At 36.4% G+C, this 25,797-nt stretch overlaps 1 protein-coding gene across 1 annotated transcript in view; it reads left to right on the top strand.

The window, feature by feature from the left end:
• The first annotated feature begins 387 nt into the window (after positions 1-387).
• Positions 388-25,797, top strand: part of LOC123566493 (uncharacterized) — a 158,833-nt gene continuing 133,423 nt past the window's right edge. Inside the window, exons 1-7 of the mRNA XM_053549125.1 lie at positions 388-563; positions 10,257-10,503; positions 11,571-11,682; positions 12,193-12,266; positions 21,239-21,383; positions 24,471-24,535; positions 25,319-25,520. Coding sequence (XP_053405100.1) covers positions 10,303-10,503; positions 11,571-11,682; positions 12,193-12,266; positions 21,239-21,383; positions 24,471-24,535; positions 25,319-25,520 — 799 coding nt within the window. The 5' untranslated portion in view covers positions 388-563; positions 10,257-10,302. The remainder of the gene's footprint in view (positions 564-10,256; positions 10,504-11,570; positions 11,683-12,192; positions 12,267-21,238; positions 21,384-24,470; positions 24,536-25,318; positions 25,521-25,797) is intronic.

Raw genomic sequence — 25,797 nt, 5'->3', positions numbered from 1 at the left:
GAATTTTTTGTTTCTGTAAAAAGGAGTCGATTTTTTTTTCAAATAACAAGACAACCCTTCTATTTCTCTAGTAATCTTAAGCATGTGTTTCTTTGAACGACTAGATCTATTAATTCTATTAATAGTGACGATAAAAGTCAATGAAAAATAGAGATCTACAGTGTCGTTAAAATGTTAAATATATTAGACAGAGTAAAAAGGATAAAAACAATTGCCATTTTGAGGATCACTTTCATTTCTACCTCCCAACAAGAACAAACCCTATATCTAATTTTTAGATCATGAAAAAAACTGGTTATTCGATTAAAAAATACACACAAAAAAAAAACAACAGAACATATTCTAGTAAGCCGAGAACCAGAATACTGGCTTGAGGAAACCAGCAGCCTGACAACACCAATAAATAAATAATTGAATATTAACGGGTTTTCAGGCATATACAATGACAATACTTAAAGAAATTGTGCATATCATTAAGGTGTGACAATTATTACTCTCATGTTTTGTATTTTTTGAAATGATAAAGCTTTGTAGGGCACTGAATTCATGCAGCTTGTGAAGGGGTAGGTAATTCCACATACAACAGGTTATCAGACTCTTAAGTTTAGCCAGGAACAAGGTACACTGTTGTCCTGTGAATGTAAAGTCAAGAAGGCGTAATGAAGCGCCATCAACATATCAATAGGGTCTAACATTATGCTTGACGACGTCACGTGTTTGCGTTCTAAACGTTGACGGTAAACAGCTTGTATGCTAAAGATTTCAGTCCGCATCCAGCTTTTCGTCATATTTAAAAAAATAGGTATATACATGTAGTTTAGAAAATACAAACTGTTGATTGTGAAATTTTGATGCAAAAAATCTGCTTCTGGAAGTGGGGGTATGGGAAAATTTAAGACAAAACAGTGAAAACGAAGTCGGAAACCACCGACTTTTTATTTCGCTGATTTTACATAGCATCAATTTTGAGGGTGTTTTAACAGGAGAGAAAACGTGTGTTAACAGGGAGATTCTCGCGCTCATGTGCTGTTATAACACCTTTTCATATATGCGCGTTCGTAAACGTATTACGGCCCCAAAACGGATAGTTGAAAAGGAAATAACGTTGACGTGAAAAAAACATAGACTTTACCGCGCATTTCATGGAAATTTAATGACGTTGAGGGACAAAATATAGAGAATATTTGTTTGTTTTGAGTGAATATGGAATATTTCTCACTTCGATAGATTTCATATTTTCACAGTATGAGTGATGAGATATGAAAATATTTAACTGATATAATACAGTATTTCATTAGTTAGCATAAAATAAATTCATTTACTTGGTTTTTATGCGTTTTATGCTAGAATAACGTTTGCATATATTCTTTAAATGTTATGACATGTTCAGAATCCCTCTCGGGTTACCAGCCTAATCCCTTGGGATTCTGCAGATGTTGTATCGTGCGTTATCCCTACAGTACAATAAATTAATGTAATTCTAGTTCTGTGGGACAGTTTTTACATACTACGCAGTTATTCTGCTCGAAAACAATAATTTCGTAGAAGGATTTTGACACGATTTTTGCGTAAAATAAGCTTTCCGTCAGCGAATAGTTAGAAAAACACTTTTAATTTAAGGGACTCGCCGAACCAAATTAATTGCCGTAAAAACGGCAACGTCACAACAGTTACTATTAAGGGCAAGACTAAAACGTGATATTTCGACGCCATTTGCATGAGCATTTGACATTTTTAATAATTGTACATCGGGTGAAGATCAGCTCTTGCTATCATTTAAACATGTTATGAAAGATGCCACTTATTTTAGAAGTTCCCGCTCATTACACCTCCTTTACCTTAACTCGAGCACAGTTCATTTAATGTCAAAAGCAAATTGATTAGACACACAGCCGTACCAGGTTTATTGCTCTTGCTCCTCAACAAAATAAAGAAAGAATACTTACAAATTATCTATAAACATAATATTTATTTTACACGCATACACATCTAAATTATTACTTGAAGATACGAACCTCTGACATTTGAAATCCCGTGCTTCGTCCGCAGGTGACCTCTTAGCCCCGATATGGATGCATACTTTTTGTCACAGTTGTCGCACTGATAAATCTTATTTGCGACATTCTTTGGTTTAACTGTAGAGTTCGGATTCGGTTCCGTTACATTATCATTATCATCAGAATTTTCAACTTCACTACAAGTGTATTCACCAAGCAAATCATCTAAATCTAGATCACTGAAGTCTATAAACTCCTCTTTGCCATAAGCCATTTTTAATCACTATAACTACAATATAACCTCGCGGAATTGAAACGAACACAAAATGATAGACAAATTAATGTTTATTTTTTTGAAATACCCTTTAATTTTCATTTATATATTCAATATAAAAGGCAAGGGTAATTATGTTTTCCACACGTTCAAAGAATGTGCAATAAGCACGCACGAGATGTAAGGTGTGATGCTACAAACAATTTCTTCTACTCGTGCTGATCAGTTCAGATAATTACAGTTAAATTTAAACTGAGGACAAAAGATGTAATATTGTAACAAACTTTAACAAATGAAAATTCTTTTGAGCAAAGGTGATTATAGATAATTAGGAGGGAAAGAAAATAAAACAATTACTTATTCACAAAACTTTATTTCTCATTGTAACGTCGAGGGCAATGTTTTTCACGTGTTTAATGGTTATACGAAAAAATAAAAGAATAAAAACAAACAAACAAACAAAAAACATGTAAAACAGTACTTAACTGTCAACATGATTAGAAAACTATTTAACAAATCTTGTGACAAAAGATTGATAAACATATCAAACCGCTATTTTTTTTTTTGAAAGTCAGCTCACCACAAGCATATTCAAACTACGAGGTATAACCATAACCATAATATTATCAATTCTTTTTATATAATTTCATTTCATTTGGAAGAGCAAATGCGTCAATAATTACAGGAAAGAGCTTCCATGATAAGTAAAAGCAAGGAGTTTATCTAATCTAACGGATCAATAATTGCCGATAGTTTGCGGTTTACCTACGGCAATGAAAAATCGATAATTTCGGCTGCTGTATAGTGCGTTGCGAATCCCTATCTATTTATGTCCCTGGTTTAGCTGGTATTGTTGTCAATGTGGTTCTCCTAATTATTCAGTTTCGTTGACTGACTCCCTTAATAGTCTTAGTGATACTTCATATTATGCACCCCTCACTAATGATAATGATAATATCAGTACAAATGTAGACCACTCCTTTCTTCAAGATGCTCCTTCAACCCCAAAAGCAACATCCACCCCCAACCCCAAAAGTAAGTCAATGCCACCTAAAGTTAAACTCAATAACTCAGAGCGCCTCACTATCCTCAACATCAATTGTAGGTCTGTAAAGAATAAAATACCTGACTTGCATCTAATGGTAGACCAAGTCAAACCTGATATTATCTGTCTCACTGAAACCTGGTTAAAACCTGACGTCAGTTCTTCTGAAATTTTTCCAGATACCCTAAACTATAGTGTCTGTATAGGGATGATAGGTGTGGTGGACAGGGCGGGGGAGTGATGATTGCCATCTCTAAAGCGTTACTCAGTCAAGAACAACCTGACCTTAAAAGTAACTGTAATATAACCTGGTCAAAAATAACTTTAACTCGGGTATAAAAAACATTTATGTTGGAGCATACTACAAACCACATGAACTTGACGAACTATCATTGTCTGAACTGTGGTCATCCTTAAGTAAAATCCCGAAGGATAGCATAATATGGCTCCTCGGAGACTTCAACATGCCTGATATCAACTGGGTCAATGAAACACTCAAACCAAATTGTAAAAATAGAAGTCTCTATGAAGATTTTATGGAAAAACTGTCCCACCTAAATTTGGAACAGATGGTAAAAGTCCCAACCAGGTTGTCCAATACCCTTGACCTCTTCCTTACCTCCCACCCATCCCACGTCCACCTCGTCAAGACACTTCCCGGCCTTGCAACCTCTGACCATGATATAGTATTTCATGAGGTCAAAATAAACAGAGGGCGGCCCACCCAGCCAAAGAGACTAATAAAACAATATCGGAAAACTAACTGGGAGGCGACCAGATCTGACATGCGCTCATTTAGTAGTAGTTTTATTAGTAAGGCCCATACAAACCCTGATGAGGCTTGGAACTCATTCAAGGACAGCTTAAATGAATCTTGTATCAAGCACATCCCTACTAAAATATCCAAATCCCGTGCCGACTTGCCTTGGTTAACTCCCAGAATTATCAGGCTTATCCACAAGCGTGATAAACTCTATCACAAACTCAACAAATCCCCAAATCAAGCTAAGAACCAGAAACTGAAGTCCCTAAAATCCTATATACAAAGGCAAATAAGAGCCTCATACTGGTCATACATGGAAAACGTCATCTTTAGCCATGATTCCCAACCTGGTAGAAATAAGAAATTCTATAGCTACATCAAACATAACAAAAAAGAAAATGTCGGCATAGCCCCTCTCAAATCAGACGGTTTCACCCACACTGATCCAGTCACTAAAGCAAACATCCTTAATAAGCAATTTGAATCAGTTTTCTCCCCACCTAAGCCCCTAAGCCTTAAACATTTGTGCTCCAAACTGTTAACATCCCTTTCCTCCCTAATGGACCAAATAAATGTAACTCCAGAGGGTGTTGACAAACTCCTTCTTGGCCTATCCCCACATAAAGCGTCAGGGCCAGATGAATTATCCCCCCGTGTTCTCAAGGAACTTCATCAAGAAATCGCCCCCGTCCTTTGCCACATCTTCAATTTATCCCTAAATACAGGCATTGTCCCTCAAGACTGGAAAAAGGCAACAGTTGCACCAGTCTTTAAAAAAGGTCTCAAATCAAAACCCAGCACCTATCGACCAATTTCTCTAACCTGTATTGCGTCCAAACTCCTTGAGCACATCGTGGTCTCAAATCTTATGTCCTTCTTTGACAAACACAATATTATCAGCCAGTTCCAGCATGGTTTTAGGTCGGGTCATAGTTGCGAAACTCAGCTTATTAATTTCACCCAGGAACTTTATAGCAATTTAGAACAAGGCCAACAAACTGACGTCATCGTAATGGATTTTTCTAAGGCATTTGACAAAGTCGACCATTTGAGGCTAATTTACAAGTTACAATCCCTAGGTGTTAGTCCCCAAATAACCAATTGGGTCAAATCCTTCCTCTCTAATCGTACTCAGAAGGTCTTAGTTGAAGGTCACCTGTCCAGCGAACTTCCGGTCCTGTCTGGAGTTCCACAGGGGTCTGTCCTTGGGCCTTGCCTTTTCCTTGTATACATTAACGACCTGCCTGACTCAGTCAAATGTAAAACCCGTATGTTTGCAGACGACACCATCGTATACCTCACTGTCAAATCAAATAATGATAGCATAGCCCTTCAAGAAGATCTCCATTAATTAGAAACATGGGAAAGAGTCTGGCAAATGGAATTTAACCCCGACAAATGTGAAGTCCTTAGAGTAAGTAGGAAGAGAAATCCCTTTATATACCCCTACAGGTTACACAATACAGAGTTAAAGTCCACCTCATCAGCTAAATACCTAGGAATAACTATCTCCAATGATTTGAACTGGTCACAACACATAGAAAACATAACTTCTAAGGCAACCTCTTCCCTTCGATTTATTCAGAGAAATGTCAAGACAGATAACATAAAGGTCAAAGAAGCTGCATACACCACCTATGTCCGCCCACAGCTAGAATACTGTTCAACTGTGTGGCATCCCTGGCAGAAAACCCTCACCCATAAACTTGAACGAGTCCAAAGGTCAGCAGCTAGGTATGTTATGAATGATTACAACTATACAAGCAGTGTAACTGAAATGTTGAAATCCTTAGAATGGAAAACTCTCCAGTACCGTAGATTAAACTGTTCATTACTTTTGTTTTACACAGTAAGGACCCAGACCGTTGCTATTGACCAAGGTTACTTGACCCCCATTAGAAATCTTAACTACTTGATCCCTTATTCCAGCACTCAATACTTTGCTAACTCTTATTTCCCTAGAACCATCCGTCTCTGGAACTTCCTCCCCACATCAGTCAAAGCTAGCCCAAGCCTCAGTATCTTTACAGAGAGGCTGGCGGCAGTCACTATGTAATTCTTCCATTCTGTCCTATTTTGACTGTAGCATACTGTCCTTTTATCTTTTACTTTTAAAACTGTAATATACTAAATTTCTTTAACAACTGTTTCTCTGACAGCGCTGACCAGTCATAATCGGAAATCGATTGTTGGTTGTACCGATGTAGATGTAGATGTTCTTCTTGATAGGCCAGTGTCCCACAGGCATGAGCAGGCTGGTAACATTGCCCGATCGGGCTTACGACATAAAAAGTGATATTTCTTGAAAAATAATATAGATATTTCTTTCAAACTTGGTTCATTTATTAAGCATAACATATGATGCTTATCAAGATAGAAATAACTTTGTTGCCTTCAGTTTTGTTAGAATTACTTCCCTTTTTCAGATTTTTATGATGCATAATTTTTGAAGTCCAAAATAGTTATGTTTTAATGCAATGTTTAAAACAGAAAATGTTCAATGGCTTTCTATTGCTCCAAACTTGTGCGCCAATACCTTTATTCTATATATTTAGGGTTAATACTTCGTTTCTAGTGCAGATGTATGAGCAATTTTTTTAAAACTAACATTTCTCTATAATGTTGTAAGTGAAAGCAGAGTAAAATGTAAACTTTCATGTAATAGCGCAATAATTTAGAGCATTAGAAAGCCATTGAACCTTTTTTTTGTTTTAAACTCGGCATTAGAACATATTTTTTTGGACTTCAAAGATTATGCGTCATAAAAATCTGAAAAGGGATAATAATTCTACCAAAACGGAACCAAGTTATTTTTATTCTAATTTGTATAATTTGTTACGCGTAATAAATGGACCAAGTTTGAAAAAAATAACTTCATAAGTTTTCAAGAAATATTACTTTTTGTGTAGTAAGCCTGATCGGGCAATGTTACCAGCCTGATGAGTAGCCATTATCGGATGATCACAGTGCTCGAACCAATCAGGGATGAAAAAGTGATCAAAATAGATAAAAAACCAATTTTCCTCTCAAACTGTTTTCATCTCGAAAAAAGTCGAAATGAAAACTATGTAATGAAATATAAGCTCTTTCAAATGATGTGGAAGCCTGTATGTAGATCAACTACAGGCTGTAGTCAGTCAAATCTTCCCTTAATTTTTGTATTGACTGATATGTATATCAATATATTATTGGTGCGTATTTAATCTATTTTTGTCTTAAAACTAGTTATTCGAGTTCTGTACACTTCACTTGTTCTTACTTGAATTAATTGTTTCATGCACTGACAGTATATATTTTTGTTTTACAAAATTACTCATTAAATTGCGACATTGGTAATTTCATTATCGGACAATGCTGAATGTCACTTGTTTTTTTCAGTTGCTAAGTTTCACAACAAATGATATTACATTTGTACATTTTTTACTGTAATGAAGCCTGGGTAATCAAAGTGCTTCCATAAACTTGACTTCTTGTGTTTGTGGCGTTTTGGCGCTGCATGCATTAGGGTCGATCGTTTCTTACATTTTGTGTCATTTTAGATTTTTAGAAGTATGGATTAATGCAATTATTTGGCTTTTTTGGTTTGTAAATACTTGACTTAGTATGTTATAAATCATCAATTTAGTTTTTTTTTCTCTCCATGAGTCACATTCCAAAGTAGTTTTTTGAACAAGGTTATATCAGCCTGTTACATACTAGTCCCCAAGGACAAGGTTTTCTTCACATGGTCCTCTGGTTTTGTGTAACTAGACATTTTAATTTAGCAGACTGTCTACCACAGTTTCATGTATAAATTAACAATTGAGATCAACAGAAAGTCTTTGGCCCAACCTATTACTAGTAACTATAAAAATACTCAGCAATGAGGCCCATTCCATAGAAATTTCCAAATGTACAGAAATGCCACACAAAAAGTATTCATGTGTATACTGTGAGTATGCATGCAAGGACTAAAGTAAGACATAATTATAGCGGATAAAATAATTAGCTTCTTCTTCTTTCATTAACCCTTAGCCTGCTGCAGGCGAATTTAACAGCCTTTGCAAACAGCTTGGAACCAGATACGACGCCGATTAAATCGGCGTCTGATCAGGTTCCAAGCTGTTTGCTACTCTGACAATATTTCTTCCAATTTTGGAGCAAATTGAATGAACTTTACGATTTTAGCAGACGACATTTCCAGCAGACGACAATTTATCTAGTATGCTAAAGGTTAATGTACGGGGCACACTCTGGAGCATTGTCGTACATGGTGACTGTACAAAGTGAGGTACACACAATTGATGTGCATGATAAAACTATATTTAGTACATTATGTGTTGGGTGCTAGCATGTCACCAAACCCCTCTTTAAGGCCTCCAAGCTGGGTGCATTGGCAAGGTGCTCTGGCATCTGGTTCCACAGGCATTCAGCTGAGGGAAAGGAGTGTCTGAGGTAGTCTGTTCTGCAGAATGGAACAATAAATCGGAGGGCATGTCCTCTTGTTGTTGTTGATGTATGGTGCAACTTCTGCGCAACTGTAACGTCAGTCAGTATTTGTATCAGTATGTTATAGAAATTAAACTCAAGTCTGTCTTGTCCCATTTTGTACATTTGATTTGACATGACATAATGAAATGGGATCATAGGGCATTTTGAACATGTCTTTGTAAACTAAAAAGAGTCACACACAGAAAGTTCACAGTTTTTGCAATGTTCAGACAGCAGCTAAATTTTATTTTCGTATGGAGACTTGCTGTTGTTTATTTCTGTTCTCCATTGCCAGAGAATTTTCAAAAATGTTGCAATATACTAAAACAACTTCAGATAAAAAAACATTCAGTCATGTAAAACTAATATATTTCTAAGTTTGCTTTGGTTCAAAATTCATTGAATCAACTGTCTTCGCATCAAATTGATCAATTTTAAGAATCGTTTCATGCCTTATTTTCACTGATGCAATACTGAATTGTTAACTACCATTGTATTGAATTAATTCAATTGAACAACTGCAGTGTATAAGACCTTATATTTTTAGCCCACCTGAACGGAAAGTGCTTAAAGTGAGCTATTATAATCACCCAATATGTCTGAGTTGTCCGTTGTGTAATCATCAACAGTTCCATTGTAAGCACTCTAGACATTACAATTTAAGCCCAATCTTAATGTAACTTAGTCAGAATACAGAATCATTACCCTCAATAAAATATCTGATGAGTTTGTTACTGTGGCCAGGAACTATGTCACTATGTTAAATCATGGAAAGACCATGTTAACACTTTATAGGCCACATTTTCTGTTTGATCATGGTAAAGCGTTGTCGGAATGTTTGTCTTAATAAAATTTAGGTCCATTTCCAAACTTTCTGAGGTGTTAAACTTAAAAATGGCAAATCGAAGAAAAACAATGCTGACATTCTGGAGGCCACATTCACTTTTTGATCTTCATAAAGCTCTGTGAGAATGTTTGTCTCTTTGAAATCTAAATCTGGTTCAAAACTAGGTTACCTGAAATCTTAAACTAGGTCACTAGGTTGAATCATAGAAAAAACTTGTTAATGCTATAGAGGCCACATTTTCTGCATGCTCTTCATAAAACTTTGTTGGAATGCTTTTCTCTATCAAGTCTAGGTCATTTTTGAAACTAGATTAAATAGTAGATCACTACGGGTCATATCTTGGAAAGGCATTATAAATACTCAAAAGGCCACATTTTATTATCTGATCTTCTTGAGAGTTGGTCAGAATATTTTTCTGTTTAAAATCTAGGATAAATTTGTAACTGTGTCACATGGGGCAAAGCTAGGTTATCATGTCAAATCATAGAAAAACTTTGTTCTGAGGCCACATTTTCAACTTGATCATCATAAATCTTTGCCTGAATGTTCCTTTGCATGAAATTAAGGTCAAAAGTAGGGTACTAGAGCCCAGAAACTGTGTCACAAGGTCAGATAATTGAAAAACTTGGTTAATGATCTGCTTGATATATGTAACACATGTTCAAAATATTTGTCTTTCTCAAATCTAGGCTAAATTAGATACTAGGTTATTTGGGGTAAGAGCTAGGTCAGGTGAGCATATAGGGCTTTCAGGGCCCTCTTGTTTGTTGTAGTCTAGCTGCCTTGAGTCTTATATTTTGTCTTGTATTGTCTTATCATAAACAATGCAATAGAAGGCTTTTTAATTATTTTCTTTACAGACTAAGATAGAAAGTTTATAACGCATCTTTAGCTGAAGAGCCAATTATGGCGAGAACAAAACAGACAGCGAGACAGAGTACAGGGGGTAAAGCACCAGCTCCTCCTCCTCCTCCATCTGGCCCTCCTCCACCTCCACCACTCCCTGGGGAAGATGATGAACTGACAGAGAGTATAAACCTGAAAAGCACAAAAATGACAGCAAAGAAAATTAGCAAGGGTAAAGGTGCAAATGCATACGAACTTGACGTAAGTATACATGTACTCATGAGTGCTATAGATCTAGGTTTTCAACTTTTAGTAAAAGTTACGTGTATAAATTTCAAAACATTGTATTTGTTTTTGTATTTATATGAGCCGCATCATGAGAAAACCAACATAGTTCGTTTGTGACCAACATGGATCTATTACCAAAAGTAAGTAGAAGCATCTGCCCAGTCTGTCAGGGTCCATGCTGTTCACTAACAGTTTTTCTAATTGCAATAGACTTTGAAAGTGAACAGCATGGATCCTGACCAGACTGCTCGGATGCACAGACTGGGCTGAATCCATGCTGGTAGCAAATGCACTATTTTGGTTTTCTCATGGCATGGCTCATATAAAGATATAACTGACTAAATAAAAAAAATGGATATTATTTCCATGGTGAAAATTTAATATGAAACACTTTAATTTTGATATTAGCAAATATTTTCAAAATTACGTAAAGAACCTTTTTTTGACATTTGGCATACATGCAGAAAACTTTTGTTGGTGACAATATCAAAACATATTTTCATTTTATGAGTGTCAGCTTTAAAAGATAATGAAAATACACTTTATTTATGAATAATGGAATCTTTCTCGGCTTCCAAAAGCTAGAAGAGTCATCATATGACCTAGTGTCATGGTAACTTCAAACACAACAATTGATTTTAATGGGAGGCATTGCAGGGTATACTCTGAAATCATTTTTATTTGCATAGGACGAATTTTCGCGTATTTCGCACTAGGACCGATGGGCGAATTTAAGACCGCACCATTATTATTTTTCAATTTTATTTTTCATTTCTTAGACTTAAATTGCGCAAATTAAAGTTTGTGAAACAGTCCTTTTCAACATCAGCATGAAATTTCATGCCAGCGAATTTAAATGATTTCACAGTATAGGAAACATTACATGTCCAGAAGCATCCCGGGTTATTTAACATGTCAGGTGTAAAGTACCCAAAAATGGTATTTTTTATTGCTGTTAGTTATTTTAATTGTAGGAGTGTGGGGAAACAAACTCATAACTCCTGTACTCACTTGACTAACCAATGGCCTTTTATTTGCAGCCAGACAATGTCGGAAATATGCAATCTGATACACCTAATCTCAGTAGTATCCTTTCACCATCAGTCTTACTGAGACAAAAGGAAGGCCTGAAAGCGTATGGCACCGAGGAAGGTATGTTTGATTATCCACGTCTAGATTACTGTGACACTGTATTAATTTTTTAACTTTTACCCTGCTGAATTTCTATAATGGATTAGTCCATTTTCCAACTTGGACAGTACCATTAACTGATAAAAATGGGGTGCTGACCAAAAAGTTACTGGCTGATTAGCACGGATGTGCAGGCTGATTGTGATCTACATTGGTCGTAAAGGCATGCACAATCAGTTGTGTACAGCATGGTAAGGGTTAATTAATGTTTTTTTCACATACATGTATTTGCTTTATCCATTTGCTACATCCATTTGCTTACATAAATTTAGACTGCTTTTCTGTATTTATTTACATTGATACACTAAGTCTTGTGCTACAAAGTCTTTCAATGTTGGCATTTTCTAAAGAGTTTCATTGTGATCAGCTTATAGCTTTTTTTTGATAGGATGCATCTTACATCATTATATTTCTAGCCCTTGAAGCTCTGAATACTTACATATTTGATGCAGTATTTATTTTTATTGATAGTTCAACTTGATCGAGAAGGCCTTCTTGAAGGATCAGGGCATGCTCGTCGAAATCTTCCACTTATATCAACTTTGGTAGGTTATTTAATCTATTAAATTAGTAGTTGAATGTAAGCATTCAACAGTCAATATGTCATTTTATCACATGTTTAACATCGCAGGAGTGAAATAAAGCCATTACATAAAATCAATAATACACTCGGTCAAGTGGTACAGTAATAATGACATTGGTGTTGTTTAACATATAGGATATGTTTAACATATAGGAGACGTTGGTCAAATTGACTTAATTATAATAGTTCAAGAACATAAAATGTTTGATGTTTTGGCAGGAAAAGCTAACATGTGATAAAATGAATATTTCATTTGTGACTTTCAACATTGAATTTATTAAACTCATTGGTGGTCACTTGTTATATAAATTATATAGGAAAAAATAGTTAAACACTTATCAGATCATATTTCCTGGACTGTTTAATTATATTTACCTGATGTGATTACATGTCAAATTACTGTGACCTTGACCTACTGACCTACTTTATTGTTTTTAGCTCGACTATTCGAAGAATAAGTAGAGCTATCCTACACACCACGGCGTCGACGTCACACTTTGGTTAAGTTTTTTGTACCAGTCCACATTTTGACAAAGTCTTTTGAGATAAAGCTTTGAAACTTTCAACACTTGTTTACCATCATCATGGCCAGTTATAGGCAAGAGCACATAACTCCATCAAGGATTTTTAGGCCTGAATATGGCCCCATTTTTGACTTAGAAATCATGATTATGTTTTTGTACCAGTTTCATATTTTGACACAAGTCATTTTAAAGTGCAAAGCTTTGAAACTTTCAACACTTGTTTACCATCACCATGGCCAGTTATAGGCAAGAGTATATAACTCCATCAGGGATTTTGGCTGAATTATGGCCCCTTTCTACTTAGAAATCTTGATTAAGTTTTCTGTACCAGTTCATATTTAGACAAAGTCTTTTGAGATAAAGCTTTGAAACTTTCAACACTTGTTTACCATCACCATGTCCAGTTATAGGCAAGAGTACATAACTCCATCAAGGATTTTGGCTGAATTATGGCCCTTTTTGACTTAGAAATCTGGGTTAATATTTCATACCAGTTCATATTTTGACAAAGTCTTTTGAGATAAAGCTTTGAAACTTTCAACACCTGTTAACCATCACCATGTCCAGTTATAGGCAAGAGTACATAACTCCATCAAGGATTTTGGCTGAATTATGTCCCCTTTTGACTTAGAAATCTTGGTTAAGTTTTCCGTACCAGTTCATATTTTTTGTAAAGTGTTTGACATATGGCTTTGAAACTTTTATCACTTGTTTAATATAATAGTCTCTATCTGTAGGAAAGAGAATTTTTACATATTAACTCTGTCATCTATTTTGGCTGAATTATGGCCCTCTTTGGACTTTGAAATTGGTTCTGTTTTCATACAAGTCCATGTTTTGTCAAAACTATTTGACATATGGCTTATAAACTTTGAACACTTGCTTATCATTATGATTTACATCTGTAGGCAAGAGTACATAACTATTTTGACTGAATTATGGCCCTTTTTGGACTTTGAAATTGGCTCATATATTGCCATTTAGTGCAAGACTTATCGAAATCAAAGTAATACAGGAACATTGTTTGTCTAGTCTATTTATTTCTTTTGTCTGAATATCCGTGTAAATATTTTGAGCCCATTCTTCAATCAATTCTTCGAATAGTCGAGCGCACTGTCATCAGACAGCTCTTGTTTGAGATACATCTTTGAAATTTCGATGACATGTACAGTTTTGCATACCGTTTTTAAAACTTAAAACATGAATGTGACCTACTGACCTACTTTCTAATATTTAGCATCAGTTTGCCATTTGAAACATGGCTCATATTACTCAGGTGAGCAATTTAGGGTCATCATGACCCTCTGTTAGAGTTATGGTCCCTGAAATAATTATAAATGCACATTTTCACCTTGTGGTGCACCTGGCTCAAAAAGTGTTTGATATAAATTGATGAAATCTTGCATGAATCTTTATCATGATATGAACTTGTGCACCTTCTATTTTTTGTCTGGCTCCGCACCCTGTTTTTAGAGTTATGGCCCCTGGAATAGCCAAAAATGCACATTTTCACCTTATGACTTGCCTAGCTCAAAAGTATTTGATATAGATTCATGAAACCTTGCATGAGTCTTAATCATGAAATGAACTTGCGCACCACCTATTTTTCGTCTAGCTTTACCCCTATTTTTAGAGTTATGGCCCCTGAAATAGTCAAAAATGCACATTTCCACCTTGTGACACGCTCAAAAAATATTTGATATATATTCATGAAACCTTGCAGAGTCTTTATTATGATACAAAATTGTGCACCTCCTATTTTTCATCTGGCTCCACCCCATATTTTTAGAGTTGTGCCCCTTGAAATAGTCAAAAATGCACATTATCACCTTGTGACATGCCTAGTCTTAATCATGATGATGAACTTGCGCACCTACTATTTTTCATTTGGGTCCACCCCCTATTTTTAGAGTTATGGCCCCAGAAATAGTAAAAAATGCACTTTCCACTTTGTAATGCACCTAGCTCAGAAAGTATGGTATATAAATGATTGAAAACTTGCATAAGTCTTTATCATGATATAAAATTGCACACGTCTTTTTTTGCTGGCTCCACCCCCTATTTTTAAAGTTATTGCCCCTGAAATAGTAAAAATATGCACTTTTCCCCTAATTATGTGCCTGGCTAAAAAAGTATTTGATGTAAGTTCATGAAAACTTACTTGAGTCTTCATCATGATGTGACCTTGCACATTAGGCATTCTTCTTTAGAATCTTATTGCTTATTACAAAGTTATGACCTTTGAATTAGCCAAAATAGTGGATTTTTAGCTCGACTATTCATAGAATAGTAGAGCTATTGGACTCGCCCATGCGTCGGCGTCCGCGTCGGCGTCCTCGTCCCGATTTGGTTAAGTTTTTGTATGTAAGCTGGTATCTCAGCAACCACTTGTGGGAATGGATTGAAACTTCACACACTTATTCACTGTGATAAACTGACTTACATTGCACAGGTTCCATAACTCTGTTTTGCTTTTTTACAAAATTATGCCCCTTTTTTGACTTAGAAATTTTTGGTTAAGGTTTTGTATGTAAGCTGGTATCTCAGTAACCACTTGTGGGAATGGATTGAAACTTCACACACTTATTTACTGTGATAAACTGACTTACATTGCACAGGTTCCATAACTCTATTTTGCTTTTTTACAAAATTATGCCCCTTTTTCGACTTAGAATTTTTTGGTTAAGGTTTTGTATGTAAGCTGGTATCTCAGTACTCACTAATGGGAATGGATTGAAACTTCACACACTTGTTCACTGTCATGATCTGAAATGCCCAAAGCAGGTCCCATAACTTTATTTTGCTTTTTTACAAAATTATGCCCCTTTTTTAACATAGAAATTTTTGGTTAAGTTTTTGTATGTAAGCTGGTATCTCAGTATCCACTAATGGGAAAGGATTGAAACTTCACACACTAGTTCACTGTCATGAGCTGATAAGCACTATGCAGGTTCAAGCGACAAGGCTGTTAAATAGTCGAGCGTTGCTGTCCTCCGACAGCTCTTGTTTTGTTTGTGATGCTCATAGCTGAAAAAGTATATGGCCTAGAATAATGAATCCTTTTCACAAAATGTTTGTCGAGGCCATACCCCATTAAGACTGCAAACATTTGAATATTTGCCACTTGTTTGTGACAAATGTACCAGTGGGGGAGGGGGGCACACCCTGTGTCCTACAGACACATTCTAGTTGTCCTTAAAAGTTCTGTTCTTCTGTGTGCTTTGAATATAGACAAGTTATCAAATACAATTATGTACTGATATATTGCACTAATTGGCTTGTTCATACATTGTATACAGTTGTGTACTTTTTCACTTACAATTAGACATTACCTCAGGTTTTTTTGAGTCGGCTAAACGCTGTCAAGCGTTTGACGAGTCCTTGCTGTCGCACAATTTCTCATTCTTAAATGGCCTCAGAACACAGCGAAGTGATGTAGTTCCATTAGATTGTCTCTAATTTCAAAGAGTTCATTGATCGAATGAAGTTCATTTATATCAATCCTATTTGCTATGACCAATATACGATGTAATCTGTCATATTTATGACTTGTAATTGTGCAATACCCGAATAAAGCCACGTATTTTCTTCCGCGGTAACTCATTAAGCATAAACATGCATAACGATTCTGCGGGATTTGGTAATACATTTGTGCATATGATTATGGTGACGAATTTTATGCCCTTTTGTCACAAAATAGCAAATATGATATTCACAAGTTCACATAATAAACTGCATATTAACTTATTAGCCAAATTATCCATTTGTGACCCTGTCCGTTTCAAAAAATAATCTTTAAAGTCATTGCGTAAATAACAAATTTATTGCTCTGTGCATTTTATGAATTGCGCAGACTTACAAAGCTTGCGTAACATCCAGCGAAAGACAAAATATAGTTCCAGAACATACTGCTAGTATTTTATTGAGTGGGTACCTCTGAAAGCATTTGAATGTCTCTTATCAAAGAGTTTACCACATCGATGAAATTAAATTATGACAGCTTCATTTTAAATGACCCGAATAAGATATGTGCAGTACGTTAATTCTTCCGCGAGACTTCGCGGGTGAATCCTAACTACATTCTGGACACTTGTCGATGAATACGCGTGACCTGTTTATAACAACGCTTCTAGATTTTGCGTGGGTTGAATTTTGCAGTCAGTAAACAGATAAATTATCGGAAGAAGAAGCTCTTACTGGTTTGTTTAGTTACTACTGATATTAAAAATGATTCTATTTCTTATTTTTCGAGAAATAAACAAATCGGCGAACCATTAAATTGTATTTTCTTGTAGTTTTTGAAATTGAAAGTAGATCGTCTATGTTTTGGCTGCTTTGACGAAACGAAACAACGTTTTTATGAAAAGATTTAAATAAGAGGTAATTTAACCGTAAACTTCAATGTCAGATACTGCCAATTGCTGCTAAATGTCTTCGTATCATCACAGTTTGTAAAATATATTGTTGAAACTGGAGAAAAGTGTAATCGTATCCGGATATAATATTTTGGGTAAATATCGAGCTGTGTTATAAAATTTTAACATTCAAGTAACATACATGATAGATATTATTGTAACAGAAATGATTCTAGAATTTATTTTTATTACACCTACATATAATCTATATCAGACTCATATTCTAGTCCTGAGGCATGATCTGAAAGAAAAAAGATGAAGTGACAGTCATACTTTGGATATTGTAATACTAGAAAGAATCTAGGTAATATTTAGAAATTGAAACAGAAGATTTTCAGTTAAAATCGCACCAAAGGCTGTATCAAGGGTCTGCATATTCAAAAATTTCTTGTGGTAATACCCCAAACCCTACTTGCAGGAGGGGGTATCCTCCCACACCCTTCCCCCATATTGCCACTTTACAGTTTGATACATTTGCCCTTTTACCACCTGTCGCAATGCCCATTTCAAAATCTGACTGCAATTTAAAGCGGAAAGAAACTCCCCTCCCCACACCCACCCTGCTACCGACCACGTAAAAATGGCTTTTCTGCCCAGTCTGGGCCTGTCTGTCTACATGAATCAAAATGGATAATTGAAAGTGGATGGACTTTGGGATAACAGACATGATTTTTAAGGGGTTAACAAGTCTGAAATAGAATAAATGATTGTTTTAACTAAAAAAGAACTGCATTTATTAATACCGTTTACACTATATATTGACACTCAGCAACATTTACATACATGTATCTCTAAATGCAAAAGTAAGTATACTTTAAATTGACATCACTTATAATATGATTGAACAATACCTAACATATGACAAGGCTATCACCAGGCCCATTATAATATCTGTAAAATATCAGTTCTTTCGTCCATCCGTTACACATTGTCATATTCAAATTTTATCATGTGCGAATATATACCAGCCGATAATTGCCTCTTTTGGCAATGCCGGAGGCAAATATTTACTGGAAAATATATAAAGTCATGGGCAGTATCTTAGTGTCAGCTGTCAAATTGTAGTTTGTACTTTCAACATTTTTATTTCTGCGAACCACTCTTCAATTTTAGAGAACTATATTGGGTTTAAATACTTGTATAATGTCAATCAAAGTTTTACTAGGCATCGACCGAATGTTCATTTCATTTATTGTAACAAAATCTCTCTTTAGTTGGGGAAAAAAACTAAAAACAAACTGAAACTAGTAGACTATACTGTCAGTACATCAATCATTAGCCGACTCAGGCCCTTCAGGCCTTTGATTACACTTTCTCGTGTAATAAGTTAGAATAGAGTAAGTGTGAGATTAGTATTCCCAAAATGACCTTAAACCACCATGTCTCTTTACATAGATTACTAACCATCACAAGATGGTGCCACTATTGACCACTTGCTTTTTATGCCCTCAAAGGTTGGCATATTAAAATTTCACTGTCTGTTTGTCCGTCTGGCTGAGCGTCCAACCATGTGTCCCTGTAAATTCTTGTCTGGGCAGTAACTCTACCATTCATTAAGGGGTTTTGAAATAACTTTGCATAAATGTTCACCATAATAAGACAAAGTGTCATGCGCAAGACCCAGGACCCTAGCTCCAAGGTCAAGGTCACATTTAGAAGTAAAAGGTTAACAGGTCTGTTTTGTGTTTGATCCATAACTCTGCCATGAAGCATAGCTGTCAAGGCTCCACAAAGGCCACGAGTGTGATCGGGGTTCGAAGGGAAGGTTGTCCCTTGTGGGGGTCTGGAGGGCAATGACCACTTAAAGCTGGAAACGCCCTCACATGGAAATTTTAGATTTTTAACACAAAATAGATCTGGGTTTGAATAGTCCCTCTCCGTGTTTACTTATTGTGGCGTTTATTCATGCGGTAGAAATAACACGTTGCACCGGTGAATGTAAAAGCTGTATTATACGGTATGAAAACACCGTGTCAACGTCGCCTCGCATGTTTGATTCAATATAATTTTCTACGAAAAAACAATTGCTTTATTTCTTTAAAATGCGTGTGACCTTGAATAGAAGGCGTGTGAGCACGATCTAGGGCCGAAATGCGTGTGACACGCGCAATGCGTGTGTCTTGACAGGTATGCATGAAGGTATTTTGAAATAACTTTGCATAAATGTTTATCACAATGAGACAATGTGGCATGTGTAAGACCCAGACCCCTAGCTCCAAGGTCAAGGTCACACTTAGAAGTAAAATGTGAACAGAGTCTGTTTTGTGTTTGGTTCATAACACTGCCATTCATTAAGGTACTTTGAAATTGCATGGCATAAATGCTCCCCATAATGAGATGCTTATCATGCACAAGATCAAGACCCCTAGCTCTGAGGTCAAGGTCACACATAGAGGTTAATTGTTAAGATGGTCTCTTTCTTGTCTATTTCATAACTCTGCTATTTATGAGGGGATTTTAAAATTACTTGGTACAAATGTTCACAACAGTAAATGAATTTATCATGTGTAAGTCTTCTTGATGGGTATTTCAAGTACCCTGTCTTCTTTATGTTTCTATTTCAGTTTCTGTTTTTGAGTGGCCTGCTTTGCAGTGTGTGGGTCTGGCCATGTTTTACCATGCTCAGTACTTTCCGGGATTGTACCCTCACTATTTACTTTTAAAAAAAATATTTTTTTAGTTTTTACTACTCTGTTATATTTCCTTCTTTATAAAGTACCCCTAAAAGATCCTTTTCCCAATTGAAAATTGACATCTTTTTTCCCAGTTATCATCCAAAAATTCCCCAAATGACCAAATTAAGTTTGCATTTTGATGATTGCAGAAGGAAAACTTAGTTACATTGACATTCACCATGATTTAACCATTCAAACAGTTTGTTTGATGATATTTACATGGAATTAAAAGAAGCAGCATTCTAAATTATGTTATTAATTACTATAAAAATTCCCAATCTGAGTAAAAACCCCACTATTTTTCCTAATTTATCCAGTACCGGACCTTTTTTCATATTAGTTTTCAACTGTCCATCCATTAGTTCGTTCGTTAGTTAGTTTGTTCGTTCGTCACAACGTTAACTTTTTACTTGAAGGCACTTTACTCGCGAACCACTGCACCCAGGACCTTCAAACTTCACATGCTGATAGTACTTATTGAGTACACGACCCTTACTGACTTTAGGATCACCAGGTCATAGGTCAAGGTCACCAGGTCAAAGGTCAAGGGGCTGTGGAGGCATTTGTCACCATTAGTGACAGCTCTTGTTTGTTTGGATTTAAATGTCCCGGATTGAAGTCACCATGAAATTTGTTAAAAAATAGTCCTCTGCAAATACTGATATTTTTCCTTACATTGCTTCTGTTTCTGTAAGGAACTTGTCCATCTTACAATATGGACAGTATTATTAACTATTAAAAGGGGTGCTTGCCAAGAAGGTGCTGGCTGAATAGCTAACAGTGCAGATCATGATCAGACTTCACAGATATACAGGTTGATCATGACTTGCACTGGTTGCAATGGCAGAACCAATTGTGTCCAGCATGGTAAGGGTTCATTTACAATAGTATGTTTATTCCAGATACAAACCTTGAGCAAACCTTGAAAAAAGGGGGGGCTCCGTGGCCGAGTGGTTAAGGTCGCTGACTTCAAATCACTTGCCCCTTATTGATGTGGGTTTGAGCCTCACTCGGGGCGTTGAATTCTTCATGTGAGGAAGCCATCCAGCTGGCTTACAGAAGGTCTGTGGTCCTACCCAGGTGCCCGCTTGTGATGAAATAATGCACGGAGGGGCACCTGGGGTCTTCCTCCACCATTAAAGGTGAAAAGTCGCCATATGACCTATAATGTATCGGTGCGATGTTAAATCCAACAAATAAATAAATAAACCTTGAAAAAGGTCACAAGGACTTTTATTTTACAAAGTCAGAGAAGTTTCTCTGTTGTGTAAGAATATAAAAATAATGCATTGCAAAAATAATTTGAGTGTAATCTTTCAGGACTACATGCGTACACACAGTGAACAAGCAAGGGTAGTAACGGTGTTGAATTTTAGCGGGACTGATCAGCTGTCCGACATGTTTTGGTTTATGGTTCAGCACAAGAAGATACACATGCCAAGACTTTCACGAATATCTCTCTCTGGTAATACATAGTACATTTATATACTGAACAGCAAAAGAAACTATCCAGATGTATAAATGGTATATTTTGAAATAAGAAATTAAGTCTTCAAATTTGAATTGTTTCTTCATACCAATTGCACTTGAAGACCTTCATGTGATAAATTTTTAAAAATCAATCAACCGTGAAGTCAGTAGTCCCACAAAAGCCGTTTGAAAGGCTATATATCTTCTGTGCGTCAGTTGCTTTGTTACATCCCAGTTGGGCACTTGTGCTAGATTTGATTCAGTCGTGAGGTGCAACCAACAACATTTTTTTAAATTTTGTACTGTTTTTCGAATTAGCCAATTATCAAAGATTCAAATGACAATAAAATTTCACAAAAAAAATTGTTAATTACAGGCGCACTTGAATTTCATGCAAAATGGCTATTGTGGGACTACTGACTTCACGGTTGATTGATTTTTAGCTCACCTGAGCAAAAGGCTCATGGTGAGCTTTTGTGACCGCGCAATGTCCATCGTCCGTCGTCAGTCGTGCGTCCGTCAGCAAATTGTAAAAAAATCTTCTTGAAAACCACTGGGCAGAATTACACCAAACTTCACAGGAATGATCCTTGGGTGGCCCCCCTTTCAAAATTGTTCAAAGAATTGAATTCCATGCAGAACTCTGGTTGCCCGATGGCAACCAAAAGGAAAAACTTTATAAATCTTCTTGTCCAAAACCACAGGGCCTTACCCTTACAGAAGAAAAAGGCCTGCTGCGTACTCTTGCTGTGTACATACAGCGTATATGATGCGTACATGATGTGTACTGAAATCAATAGTACGCAGGATATACACCGCACATACACCGATAGTACGTTTGTAGTACACTTTTGACATGCAAATGAGCTCTGCCGCGTACTACTTGCTGCGTACATGCTGTGGACTACATAGTACACAGGATGTACGCTGGAGGAATTTAGTATGCGAGAAATAGTACGCAGCATGTACGCGGCACATACACTTTTCACATGCAAATGAGCCTGCGGTGTACTACCCCTGCGGCGTACATGCTGTGTACTCCTGCGGCGTACATGCTGTGTACTCCTGCGGCGTACATGCTGTGTACTCCTGCTGCATACATGCTGTGTACTCTTGTGGCGAAACTGCTGTGATAATGTAAATTCCTTACCCCACCAACTTTCGTATGCAAATGCTGATCATTTGGACAGAAAAAAAACAGAAAAAAGATAAGTGACATGCATCAATAAGTATTTACCCTTACCAAAATAATGTAGATTGATGTTATCAAATAAATTAGTATGCTTTTCTTCATCCACTTTTCAATGAAATAAATCAATTTTTGTAGCATGTAATTTGGTAAACATTTGAAGAAAATGGCGTAACTGCATCAAGGGGAAAGAACTTTAATGCAACTAAATATAAGTGTTATGATTTATTATAGACGATGTGTGCGTAGTATGTATTTATTTTGATTAAAATCCATCTGAGAACAATCTAGGACTGGAATTATATAAGCATTTATACACTTTAACGTCCGTAAAAAGTAGCACACCAAAAAATTTTGGATTGATTTTTTCCAATGGGGCAAGCGCAATTAGCCAAAAACGTTCTGAAAATATACGAGCGGCAAATCCGATAAACAACTTTTTAATTTGGTGAGGCCTTAATGAGTTAACATAATGAGCATTAAAGCCTTTATAAAACATGATAGAGTGGTGTTTTGCTTAAGAGTATTCAAATAACAGTGAGAGCTATTAATTCTTCTCATTCGGGCGCTGTTGAGGCATTATCTTGGTAATTATTTCATGTATTACAAAATGTAATGCAACGAAGTTCAAATAAGGCTTTTCAATTATCCATGTTAGAAAGCTCCAGGATTAATTCAAAATGAAAAAGAATATATTTTTACACTGCATGCAAGGTGCAGCTCAGAAATCACTAAGATGTAAGCTTCACAAATGAACATTGCAAATAGTTTGGCAAAGTTTTATTGTTCAGAATACCGGTAATCTGAACTATTCTATGCTATTAAGATAAAAGTTACTCGGAAATCAAGTTCTTGCTTCCAAAAAAAAAAAAATGTACAAATCCTTCCTGCATGAAGTCCCTCCCGCGTATATGAAGTTTACTTCAGACTTTAACTTATAAAAAAAAACTAAGTATAAATGCCAAAAGAAATTGTACAAGTCTTTCCCGCGTATATGAAGTGTACTGCACAAATTTCAAAGTATCTGCGGTGTACATGCAGAGTACTATTTTCTTGTACAAGTCCCTCCTGCGTACATGCAGTGTACTCCTTAAATTTTCAGAGTCTGTGCTGCGTACTTGAAGTGTACTAGTGACCTCCTGCGTACATGCTGTGTACTCGTCGAAATAGTACACGGCATGTACGCGGCATGCGGTGTAGGTAAAATGTACTCCTCTGGCGTACTACTGTGTTCGCGGCATATACACAGCAAATACGCAGCATGTACGCCACAGAGGCTTGCTTCTGTAAGGGTAGGGCTTTGATATCTGGTGTGCAGCATCATCTAGTGGTCTTCTACCAAAATTGTTCAAATTATCCCCCTAGGGTCAAATAAGGCCACGCCCCGGGGGGGGGGGGTCACATGGTTTATATAGACTTATATAGGGAAAACTTTGAAAATCTTCTTGTACAAAACCACGCGGCCTAAGGCTTGGATATTTAGTATGTAGCATCATCTAGTGGTCTTCTGCTAAGATTGTTCAAAGTATCCCCCTAGGGTCAAATATGGCCCTATCCCTGGGCCCAAGTTTTACATAGACTTATATATAGAAGATTAAAAATCTTCTTCTCTGAAACCACAACACTTAGACCTTTGGTATTTGGTTCGTAGCATTGTCTTATGGTCTTCAACCAAAATTGTTCAAATTGTACCCCTGGGGTGAAAAGAGGCCCTGCCCTGAGGATCCCAAGTTTTATACAGACTTACATAGGAATAAACTTTAAAAAATTTCTTGCCTGAAACAATACGACCTAGGCTTTTGATATTTGGTATGGTGCATTGTCTAGTAGTCCTCTTATCAGAATTGTTCAAATTATCAGACTCCTGTTTACCAACATTTTCTTGTTTTTCAGGCTGTTACGATTTGACAAATGCTGGAATACGATGGATGGTTAAAGCATTTCCACAGGCAGAATATGTAAGATACCAATTTTATACTTTATGCTTCTATATGAAATAGATAATGGTTAGCTCGACTGTTTTGAAAGTAATGAGGGCTATAGACAATAACTTAATGTACCTGCATTTGATGTTGCATTCAGGTTAAAGTTTTAGCGTAAACTTACCAATTATCTGTGAGAATACCATCGAACTTGACTGAGATGAGATAATGCAAGGAGGAGCACCTGGGGTCTTCCTCTACTATGATAAGCTGGAAAGTTTCCATTTGACCTGTAGTTGTGTCAGTGTGGCATTAAACTCATTAAAAACAGCCTCCTATTATCATCAGACTTCACATTAACTTAGGTGAGCGATCTTAGGATATCATGGCCCGCTTGTTTAACCCTTAGCCTGCTGGCGGCAGATGATTTTGCCTTTGCGACCAGTGCAGACCAAGATCAGCCTGCACATCCGTGCAGTCTGATCATGGTCTGCACTGTTCGCTATTCAGTCAGTAAATTTTCAGTGAAAACCCCTTTGAGTAATAAGTGGTACTGTCCAAATTGAAAGATGGACCAGTCCATTATAGAAATATAGCAGGTTAAGGGTTAATCTTAGATTTAAACTTTTATCACTTTGCTATTTTTTACTCAGTTGTATTATTTTTGAACTATGCAATGCATTTGCATGATTTTTATGATGGGCATGATTTGTCAGTCTACAAAAGGGCTTAACCTGCATGATATAATAGTGTTTGAAAGTTATGAGAGTGTCCCCTTTTGTATTTTTCAAGTAAAAAACATTTTCATTTTCTTAACAGGTAGAGTTGAGTGGAATCAAGAATTTGACAGAAGAATCTTTACTGAACATAATATCGAAATGGGCAGGTTCAATAGTGCAACTGAATGTATCGGGATCTAGTATTGGAATGATACCTCCCGGGTACCAGGGCAGTATAAAACTGAATGGTTGTCCTTTGGTCTCCCCTACAGAAACACTGTATAAATCTACTGGTGTGAAAAGTAAGCGGCTTTGAAATGAACATTTGAGCCACACCATGAGAAAACCAACATAGTGCATTTGCGCTAAAGGTTTTTTCTAATTGCAGTAGGCTTTGAAAGTGAACAGCATGGATCCTGGCCAGACTGCACGGATGCGCAGGCTGGTCTAGATCCATGCTGGTTGAAATTCACTATGTTGGTTTTCTCATGGTGCGGCTCATTTTAGTTTAGGAAAATTCAGACTGGAAATGCATGTTTGTCTGATATTTTTAAATGCCAGTATTCAACACTTTAATCA

Source organism: Mercenaria mercenaria, chromosome 8 (genome assembly GCF_021730395.1).
Source record: "Mercenaria mercenaria strain notata chromosome 8, MADL_Memer_1, whole genome shotgun sequence".
NCBI classification, from domain to species: domain Eukaryota; kingdom Metazoa; phylum Mollusca; class Bivalvia; order Venerida; family Veneridae; genus Mercenaria; species Mercenaria mercenaria.
This window is presented reverse-complemented; position numbering and strand designations above follow the sequence as displayed.